Below are 11292 nucleotides of genomic sequence, written 5' to 3'. Positions count from 1 at the left end.
TCTTCCAGGCTTAACCAAGCTAAGCCTTCAGCCAATTTTTTTTTTTGTGCGCTATAGATCCAGACGCTGTAATGTTTTTTGTAGACCACCCTAACGAGCATCAAATATAAGATCGAATGATCGCTGTACAAGGAAAGAGCTACATTGCAAGTGAAACCATGCCATAAACATCACCGCGGTCACGAGAAGGAATTACGCTAAAATTTTTCGTCACAGCAAATTCCGGCCAATCATGATGCTGGACACATTATTAGGGAATGCGGCCGGCTAATTGAATATAGCGCTTATGAACGAAAAGCTCTGTGAGTTCACACACACATACACACACACACACACGCACGCACGCACATAGAAAACTTACGCTACATGTATTCTCAAGAGCATCGGCCAACGAATCGCGACGTTGGACGTAACCATGAGCGAAGGCGGTTGGTCAATGGCAAACTACACGTACGAAAGAAAAGTTTTGCGAATGTGACTCCAGGTGCCTAATGCACTATTGATGATGTAAGGTGGCTGCTCAACTGCACTTATTTATTTTCTTTTATTTACTCGGATCTTTGGCTTCCTTTTCGCTTTGATAGAACGCTGCGAGCTAAATGCAGGGCCGGTCTGGTTGCACTCATATATTAGCACAAGAACTTTTCGGCCAAGAAATTGCGTACGAAGACCGCAGCTTAGTAAATCCGGCCCCAAGTCCCGCATTCACAAAGTACTTCGTATGCTGAAGTTGTTCGTAAGAAGAAGTCCCGGCCAGTCGTCATAGCGAATGTATTATTAGCGAAGGCGGCCGGTCAATGGCAAAATGTTCTTACGAAAAAAAAAGAAGTTTCTGAATTCGGTTCTTCCTAGGGCCACATATGCAAAGCAGTTCATACGTTACAGTGGTTCGTGAGAACAGACGCTGGTAAATCCTGTTGTTTAATAGAAAATTTGCAATGGTGGCTCGCCAATCACCGACAGTTCTTGAGGATAGAAAACTCTGTGAATGTAGCTCCGACACTATTTATTTCAATATCTGATATTCAGACACCGCAGAGCACTTCGAGAGAAACTGGGGCCGAAATCACAAAGCTTTTCGTTCGTAAGTTCTCGTCGCCGTTGACTGATAGTCTTCGCTAATAATATGTCAAGCATCAAGAGTGGCTGTAATTTGTTCCTATAGGAACAATTCTAGCGTAAGACCTTTTTGTGAATACGGGCCCTGAATGTCACCCAGATGTCTTCTCGACAAGACGGATGTAGTACGCAGAGGATGAACACTATTGAGATCATTAAAGGGACACTAAAGTCAAAATAATTTCTTCTGCATCAGTGAATTACCGTTCTACAACACCAAAAACACCACTCTTACAACGATAAGACGTTTGGTTAGCCAGAAAAAGCGCAAGAACGAAATACGGGTGGCGACGCCTACTTAAGTTCCCGCACCTGGGTGCTGTGACGTCTTGGATTTTGATGGCATCTGCTAGGGCCTACTAATTATATATAGTGGTACAGATTGACTACATTGTGTTCTAAAGGAACCAAATATTAAGCAGCGCAAGTTTCGGGAACCTTTACTCAGCCAACGCGGCTTAAATGCGAAAACATACTTTGGAACCCCTGACGTCACACTGATGTACCGGCGCTCGGGTTTCGGCGCGAAATTCAAATACTGATACTTGGACCTTCATTTCTCATCTAATAATCAAACTATTTTTTTGAAATGACTACCTGCAGGGTTCTCAAACAATGCTTCATTAGTCTAAACTGATTTATTGTTTCGCTTTAGTGTCCCTTTAAGTAAGGTCCTTGAAAACACGTTTGGCTACATTCACAAAGCATTTAATTCGCAACTGATTTTCACTGCCGGAAATATACGTTCTCTATCATTATTGCTAGGTGGCGGCTTTTCGTCTCATAGTGACAAAGCTTTGTGGGCTGAAATACACAGCTTTTCCCTCGTAAGTGCTGTTTGCCATTGGCTGGCCGCCTTCGCTAACAATTTGTCCAATATCACGATTGGCTGGCGTCTGCTTTTTTTTTATTTCTATCGTAAGAATGTTTTTGTAAATATTATTACGATATCATCGAGCGATGCTCAAGGGACGAGCCGCCGCGAGAACGACGAAGAAGTGGGTCTGTGCCCTTGGCGCGAGCGAGTGTCGGCCTGGCGGTCTGGCTCCAGTGTAAATAGCCTGTATATAGCCTCTTTCATCTGTGTCTTTCCACACGTAACATTCTGGTGGAGGTCAGCGATCCCCGTCCTCACCACGGAACTCCGGAATGGTGGGTATATCGACCTTGTCACCATGCCTCCCGGTGACGAGACCGCCTCTGCAACGGCTTCGGCTTGCCCGACTGCTCCAATCATCACGGTTGCCCAACATCGCAACCCTGGTGTGTTCTCTGGCCTGGAGGGAGAGGGCGTTGAAGAATGGATCAAGCTCTATGAACAGGCCAGTGCTAATAACAGGTGGCACCCAACGATCATGCTCGCCAATGTCATCTTTTATCTCGGCGGCACCCCACGCGTGTGGCACCAAACGCATGACGACGAAATAACAAGTTGGGACAATTTCAAAGAAAAGCTCAGGGAACTGTTCGGTGACCCCATTGGGCGCAAGGCTGCCGCGAGAAAGGCTCTTACGTGTCGTGTTCAGACATCTACAGAGCCGTACGTTTCATACATCCTCGACGTCTTGGCTCTATGCCGCAAAGCTGACGATAATATGTCTGAAGCAGATAAAGTGTCGCATGTGCTAAAAGGCATCGCCGACGATGCTTTCAATTGGTTTGTTTTCGGCCACGTCTCGACTATCGACACCATCATCAAAGTATGCCGTCGCCTTGAACAAGCTAAGAGCCGCCGTATGACACATCACATCACGTGGCTACCCAACACTACTGCTACGTCGACATGTGAGGGTCGACCGCGTCAGACCACCCCCTGTGACGACGTAACCCGTATTGGTCGCCGCGAGCTCGATCCCGCCTGTTTGCCAACTTTCTCCGCGACGCCTCCCGATCCACCAGCAACCACGATTGCGATGATTCAGGCAGTCATCAGACAGGAATTCGAGAACATGGGTCTCAACTCCGTGTGTTCATCGTCTCCACCCACGGTTCCCCAGTTCTCTAGCAGCCCTCCTTGTCCCCGGCAGTCCTTTTCTGCCCCATCTCGCCGCAACCCGTCCGAATGGCGTACCCCTGATGACAGGCCGATCTGCTTCCACTGCTGTCGCATCGGGCACGTCGCTCGTCACTGCCGCAACCGATGGCCACCACCTCCTCGGACATACACCACCGCTCATTCCCGCCCCTTTGGACCTTCCGTTCCCTATGCCACCCGCCATGAACCAATTGCCGCTGATGCTCCTGCCCCGAACCTTCGCTTCAGCTGCTCGCCCTCACCTCGACGCCATCAGTCTCGTTCGCCCCAACCCCGTCGCTTCTCTCCGTCGCCTATCGCCTCCCGGATCCAGCCGGAAAACTAGGCACTGCAGCTTCTGGAGGTGAAGCTGCGTTGTCCACCCTGCCCTCAAATCCTCCGCTCACGTTACACACGAACCAAAACCTTCTTGACGTTGACGTTGATGGCTATCCTGTCACGGCACTCATCGATACAGGTGCACATCTTTCTATTATGAGTGCTGCCTTCCGACGACGACTGAAAAAGCTCCTCCCCCCATCGTCGGCACGCGTCGTTCGCGTTGCGGATGGCGGTACTGTGCCTATCATCGGCATGTGTACGGCACGTGTTAGCATCGCCGGCCGCCACACTCCTGTCCTCTTCACCGTGATTTCCCATTGCCCCACGACCTCATTCTCGGCCTCCATTTTCTCTCCGCGCATTCTGCTCTAATTGACTGCTCTGCCAGTACCCTTCGCCTTGAGTTGCCGATTCTCGCAGAACCTTCTGACGCACCCCAGTGCCGCCTACGCCCCACCAGCTTTATTCGCCTGCCGCCGAAATCAATAGCCTATATTGAACCCTTGTCTTCCCCACCAGTCCCTGATGGCGAGTACCTCGTCACTCCTCCGCCCGACATTCCACTACAGTATGACGTTACCGTGCCTCACAGTATACTTACTATTAATGCTAACCGCACTTTCATGCCTATCTTTAACTTTGGATTGGCAAAGCGAATTCTACCGCAAGGTATTTGCCTTTCCAACGTTGATTCTCTCGGCGACCATCACGTGGCAACTATATGGACTGATGCTTCTTGCGAGCTTAGCAGGCCCAGCGTGCCAGCCTCGGCCGCCTATCCCAAGATACAGAAAATGGTTGCGACGGACCTGTCTTCTGCTCAGGATGAAGACCTTTACCAAGTATTATCGTCCTACAGAGATATTTTCGACTTCGACCATCGCCCTTTAGGCCAGACGCTCGCGGTCAAGCATCGGATTCTTACTGGCGAAGCTACGCCTATTCACCGACGACCGTATTAAGTTTCTGCGTCGGAACGCCGAGTAATTCAAAACGAAGTCGGCAAAATGCTAGATATAAACATCATTGAGCCTTCTTCGAGTCCCTGGGCGTCTCCTGTAGTGTTGGTTAAGAAGAAGGATGGCCCGTGGCGCTTTTGTGTAGACTACCGTCATCTGAACAGCATTACTAAGAAGGACGTCTACCCGCTCCCACGTACATAAGAAACGAATGTCTACAAAATTCGACGGAAACGGAGAAATGGCAGTCAGTGATGCTAAAGTGGGCCGTGCCAGTGACACGCATGTGTTGTTGCGCTGAAACAAAAACTAACTGCTACGGCGTTTAAATACAGCGAAGCTGCATACAGCTACCCTCCGGCGGTGGTGGAGGTCCGTCCGTCTGCGCGTCGAGTCGACACGAAAAAATTTTCGTCTCCAGTTTCCCGCGAATGCTCTGTAGCTCTCAGTCTGATGTAGGTATCCTGAAAAAAATTATACGGAAGCTGGCCGCTAAGACGACTCTATCATTACGTCGAGTTTCATTTACTTGTCACAATTCGTTAGTTCACAGTTAAGTTGTAAACATTACAGAATTCCCGTCGGCTGTCAATGCACGGCCGTCTACGGAGGGAATAATGTTACAGAAAACGGCCGTAGCTCTTGTTTTAACAAGACTATCCTGAAACAAATTATATGACAATTAGCCGCTAAGACGACTCTAACATTACACGGAGTTTCACTTACTTTTCCTAATCACGTAGTTCGCAGTGAAGTTGTAAATATTGTGGAATTCACGTCTGCCATGCGGCGGTAATTGCACACGTCACCGCTTCATAAAAGAACAAGAATAAATCACTCCACAGTCAGAAGACGTATTCTTTGTCTGTATCCTGCAATAATAATAATAATAATAATAATAATAATAATAATAATAATAATAATAATAATAATAATAATAATAATAATAATAGTAATAATAATAATAATAATAATATTAGTAGTAGTAGTAATAATAATAATAGTAATACCTACAAATGCATAGATACGCCGATTGAGGTAAAACGCACCACAACTTCGCTGCTCATCGTTCTTCACAGTGTGGAAGGGTTGATGAATTTTTTTCCCTGGCCGGTTATCTGAAACCGAGTGAAATTATGGCACTGACCTATGTAACGTGTGAAATATTATCGTCTGGTCAGCGCTCGTGCTCCTTACCGCCCTCCCTGTGAAGCTGAAACGATAACGTTGTTTGCATAGGACGCGTGACCATGGAAGTACCAGCTACGCTAAACTCGGCTGAGAAGGAGCGAAAGGAGATGACCTCCGTGATCTACCATCGCTGACGCGACGTTTCCGTAGGTCTGATAGCGCGGCGAGGCGAAGGATGCTGCAATGTAGCGGTAGGCCTCGTCTTCGCTTGTGAATCTCTGTGGTCCTTGCAACGGTGGCTCAGGAACGGCTAAGATGCGGGCTGCTCAATTTGTTCCAGCTTTTCTTGTTTTTGTCGTCGTCCGGGCGGCCCTTGCACAAGTGAAGTGAGTGAACCCCGCGCGCATGGTGCGCTGCTTTCATATGAAACGTAGCAAAAGGGCTGCTTTATTACACAGGGACCCGCGTTTTGATTGTGACAAAATTAAAGTGAGATTTAGTTGCCATGTTTTCACAAAAATTTGCTGCAGAACAAGGTTTATTGGTCCGCGTCGGATAATACTAAATGCACTTCATCGTTGTTCACCTTGTTCGTCGATACTTTAGCTGCCGACACGCAGGAAAACCACTCCGTGCACGTATAAGCACAAGCTCGCTTATGTGTTGTCGACGTGCGCTTAAAGCAGTGAAGGAATCTGCGGAACTGCGCTGGTTGATGCATGTTGAAGGGAATCGAACAGAGAAACACACGGGACGTGGAGTGCAGACGACAGACAAGGCGCTCACTAACAACCAGTGTTTATTGCATATCAACTGCAATATATAGAAAAGGCAAGCCGCGCGGTAAGCAAAGCACCTATTCATTACAGTTCATTGATTAAAGCAGCGATTTTTCATTTCTTCGGGGTAAACCTGGAAGGTAAAGATCACAATCGCTTTATTGAACAGTGCGAACCAAAAAAATGCAACATCTCTGTCAACGTTGGGAAAAAGAAAGCTGTAGTACGAGCTAAATATCGTTTTCACCTTGTTAGAATAAAAATGTACGTCACAATACAGTAGGTGCCCACATTTTTGCGTATATAGCCAAACCAATTTTCTATGAGTGCGAGAAAGCGGCGGGGTCACGCTCTGGTGCTGCGCCTCGGAGAAAATGCCAAACAAATTTTTTAGAAAATACTTTTAGAGAGCACTGGCCCAGGGAGTTTTACGTCATCTGTGCCCAGCAACATCCCGCCGCAGTGGCTCAGCGGCAGCGGCGTTAGGTGCTGAGCCCGAGGTCGCGAGGTTGATTCCCGGAGGCCGCATATTGATGGGGGGTGAAAAGCAAGAAAGCACGGGCACGTATATTTAGGCGCACGTTGAGCAACCCCAGGTGGTCGAAATTATTCCAAAGCGCTCCATTGTGGCGTACTTCATAGCCTCCAGTGTGGTGTGAAAACATTGCATCGCATGATTCATTCTTGCGTTTGATAGGAAAGAAAATTTTGTGCAATAATAAGGGAAAGGTAAATCGTTCTCCTTAATATGACCTACAAAATTGAAGGGCTAAATTGCCGTGATAACGTTGTAGCAAAATGTACGTTCGAGCCTCTCGTAAGTATACTGATATTAGGGGATATTATTGGAAAATATTCGTGGTGGCCGCAACATTCATATTGGGGCAGATTACCAGCGAAGCTATTTAGGTTGCATACATGGGCTGCATATTATATGAAATCATACATTTTTTTTTCAATACGGCACCACACTAGGCAGATGCAAGCGCCGCCGCGGTAACCGCACCCGCGGGACGTTGTGACCACAGAAGCGCAGTTAACGTGCACAGGCGCCGTTGCCGCACTCTTTCCCCCTCTCATTGTCCGTCCAACCGGGTTTGAAACAAATAGAGCGCATGAAGGCCAACTTGCTAAACTAAGGGCACCTTCTTATACGGGGTGCTTCACGTAACTTCAGCCAACCTTTAAATATGTGCGTATGTCACGTAGCTGGATCGAACCAAGGTAATGATGTTTGCCGTCACTAGGAGACAGTCAGATGATTTTTTTCTTTCATTCCGCCTAACTAGATGATTAGCCTTCATTAGTTAATCCACTTCTTAATTATTATATTTAGATGAAAAGTGTCATCGATAAAATCGTAGCGCGACATGAAAATCTCCTGATACAGCTTTCTGTTGCTCAATGCGTACTACATAAAAGTGTTTGAAAGAAGCCCGCGAATACACGCAAAATTGCGCGCGACTGGCCGCTCGAGCAACTAGAGGTAAACAGCTTCGCTGTAAAGACCACCAGACCAGAACTTCGCAGTAGCAATGCCAACTCTATAAGCATGTGACAGCATACTTAGATGATGATGATGATGATTGTGACGTGCGCCCCGAGCGTCCATGCACTTTATCGTTTATAAAAGTGGCGTCTCTGTACTTCGAATGTCTGAAGAAACGTGATTTCGTGCATGCTGTGATGCACTCGCGAACGCCGAAAACACCTCGAGTTTTCTGTTAGATAACTCGAAAGCAGGGCTGGGCATAGATACTTTGCAATTGTTTGATGATACGATACAAGATGCTCCGGCAACAAGTATTTGAGATACAAATACAAGATACTACCGCACTTGTTGAATTCCATACGATACTTTCTATTTTTATCTTTAGATACTTCGATACATTCGCAAATTTCTTGTATTGGGCTGCTGAGCACGAGGTCGCGGGATCGAATCCCGGCCACGGCGGCCGCATTTCGATTTGGGCGAAATGCGAAAACACCCGTGTACTTAGATTTAGTTGAGCGTTAAAGAACCCCAGGTGGTCGTAATTTCCAGAGTCCTCCACTGCGGCGTGCCTCGTAATCAGAAAGTGGTTTTCGCACGTGAAACCCAATAATATAAATATTTTTTAAATTTCCTATATAGATATATATAATGTAGCGGCAAACGCGTATGCACAAAAATGTTTGCTTGGAAATTAGTAATTACGACGAACCTTGTTCCAGCTGAATGAAATGTCTGTTGCTATCTCAAATCTTGCCTACCTTCCTCAAAATATAATATTTTAATTCTGAATCAATGTGTGAAATTTGCAGGGTGTCGGAACGAAATGTATTTAAATCTGGTTTTAGTTTCGTTCCACCGCAAAAAGTTCTACTCCGCTACAGAACGAAAAAAAAAAAATAATAATATCCGTAACGGTTCATAACATTTTTGTTTGCATGCAAAGTATTAATTTTTCTCAATAAGTGAATTATGGGTTCTGAGATCATGCGTAGGTGCCTTGAGTTTAAGGCACCGAGGAAGATCTCAGGAGCAGCACGCCATCGACTATACTCGCCGAAATGCGAGACCGCTGTTCCGATAAAACCAAATTAAACGACCATAAACGAGACGATAAGCTCTTCTGCGCGCAAGCCCGGGGTTTTGCTATGATGCAGATCTGCTAGTGCACCGAGCGACAGGGCGGATGGATGCTGTTAGCGTCCTCTTTCGAACGGGGTGGTGGGTTGCGCCACTAAGCTCTTGTACCAATCTTTCTGAACCCCTATTGAGAACTTTGTTTTTGTGCGCCTCCGTTGTTTGTTGTTTGCCTACTCTTGCCTACGAGAGGCTTAGATTGGTGGAGCGTTTGACGGGCTATCGCTCGCACTATTCCTGCCTCAGATACGTGCCTGACGTCGGTTGTTTCGGACTGCCGACTTTCCCCTTGACCCGAAAACCAATAAAAAATATTTCGGTTTCGCTCCGAAACAATATAGTAAATAGTGTTTCGGTTACGTTTCCGGTCAGAAATATAGTTTTTTTTTTTTCGTTTATCATTTTTCTTTTTGTTACGTTCGGACATGCTGTGTGAAAGCCAGTAGACGCTCCGTAACAAAGCACCACGCAAGAGAAACTTCAAAAACAATAATACAGCGGCATAAGAATTTGCGCTAGAGACGCCGCACGTATTGGCATATGCAGCACACTACGGTGGCTAGAAGGAAGTGTGATGGCATAGACGCAACTAAAAAAAAGGAAAGAAAACAAAAGGTCAGCTGTGCGCAGACATTTGTGCGCATGTTTTCGTCGTTACGGCGCGAGCTCCACCACGTGACTCTGCTCCACCAATAGGGACGCGCACACCTCATCACCTGCCCTCGCTGGAGGGCTCTGGCGGAAAGATAAAAGAATGTCGCTGTCTTTAGTTTTATTCAGGGGGCTTAGTGGCAGTAGTATCAGCTTGAGAAGCGGAGTTTAGCTAACGTTTATAGTTTCGCATGGTGATGTTGCGATAGGCAGTATCTTGTATCTTAAGATACAGGATACATTCTTTCATGTATCAGAAATATTGATAGACGTATTATCATGAGAAGCCAGCAAACAAAGACACTAAAGAAAAGATAGGAGAAATTACTTGTACTCACTAATTGAATTAAAGAAATGATAAATTAACGGCAATGAAAGTGGATCACGCTTAATGCGAAGACGTGGGATCGTTTTCCCCCTGCGGCCCGTTGTTTTTTCATCCACTTTCATTGCCATTAATTTATAATTTCTTTAATTCAATTAGTAAGTACAAGTAATTTCCCCTATGTTTTCCTTGGTGTCTTTATTTCTTGACTTCTCATGATACGATTAATAAAAATTGTCCCCTCGGTTAACCCCCTTTCTTCTCGTGATACACGTCTTGCCAGATGTATCGTGATACAGATTCAATTCAGTTCAAGTTTATTTGCATCTATACATGTACAGATGACAGGAGTACAGACAAAAAGCCAAATGAATTCGTCTTGACGGGGTCTGTACCCCCTACAGAAATGGCACTGTACACAATAAAGAGCACAGAAACATACAATACTTACCCGTGCAACATACCCAAGGAGTAACTAAGGTAGTATCTAAGATACATGTATCTTTGATACTACCCAGCACTGCTCGAAAGAGTGTGAAGTACGCCTAATATGCTATAAAGAAATGAGTGACTTATGTTACGAGATCCAACCTCTGTCTGCCAGCACATCAGCCTAATGCTTTAACCCTGAGGCCACGATCGCACGCATGTTTTTCTCGTGCACGCAGTTTCTCGCATTCTTCCCTCGGGACAGCTAGTGCTTTCAGACGCTGTTAAATTGCACTGCCTTCGGGATCGGTCCATATTTTTCTGTTAGATAATTTTTTTTTTTTTTTGTAATGCGAGGGTAAATGCCTCAGGGCATACAGGGGTATGGGATGGGGGTGAATAAGGATGAATAAATGCATGAAAAAAAGATTTGCTGACCTAATGAAGTCCAAGAGGGATCGATAATGTGGTCCCTGCGTCCAAGCAGTGTAGTGGCCAGGATTATGCGGCGAAAGTCCCGCTGCTGCGAGGTGCCGGAGCCTCGTCGGTTCTAGAGTGTGTGAAGTTCGCCTATAGTGAGAAGCGGGATGGAATACGAAGTTCTAAATTAAGGTCCAAGAGGTATAAAGGAATGCGCTTGTAAATTCGAATGAATTCCACCGATCCGATTTCAGGTGACATGCAAGTGCGGAAAGTAATTTGACTCGGTCGGATGTCAAAATAGGGATGGCAACGAAGCTGACGCTGTCGTGGGCAGATGAGGCATCTGCGTTCACTTGATTATTTCCAGGGACGCCGCAGTGGCTAAGCAACCAGTGAAATATTATCTTGTGTACGTTGTCAATTGCTCAATGGTGGACTTCTCTAATCTCTGTGACGAACTGCTCATGTGATCCGTGTCGTGGAGCTGAGAG

General features: G+C 46.2%; 1 protein-coding gene across 1 annotated transcript in view; it reads left to right on the top strand.

Moving 5' to 3' along the window:
• Positions 1 to 5819: 5819 nt before the first annotated feature.
• LOC126547049 (lysosomal aspartic protease-like) overlaps positions 5820 to 11292 on the top strand; it is a 34984-nt gene continuing 29511 nt past the window's right edge. The window contains exon 1 of the mRNA XM_050194881.2: positions 5820 to 5951. Within this exon, the coding sequence (XP_050050838.1) occupies positions 5881 to 5951 (71 nt within the window). The 5' untranslated portion in view covers positions 5820 to 5880. The remainder of the gene's footprint in view (positions 5952 to 11292) is intronic.

The sequence above is a fragment of the Dermacentor andersoni genome, chromosome 1, assembly GCF_023375885.2.
Source record: "Dermacentor andersoni chromosome 1, qqDerAnde1_hic_scaffold, whole genome shotgun sequence".
Classification (NCBI taxonomy): domain Eukaryota; kingdom Metazoa; phylum Arthropoda; class Arachnida; order Ixodida; family Ixodidae; genus Dermacentor; species Dermacentor andersoni.
Note: the sequence above shows the minus strand (reverse complement) of the source record. Positions and strands in the feature narration are given on the sequence as shown.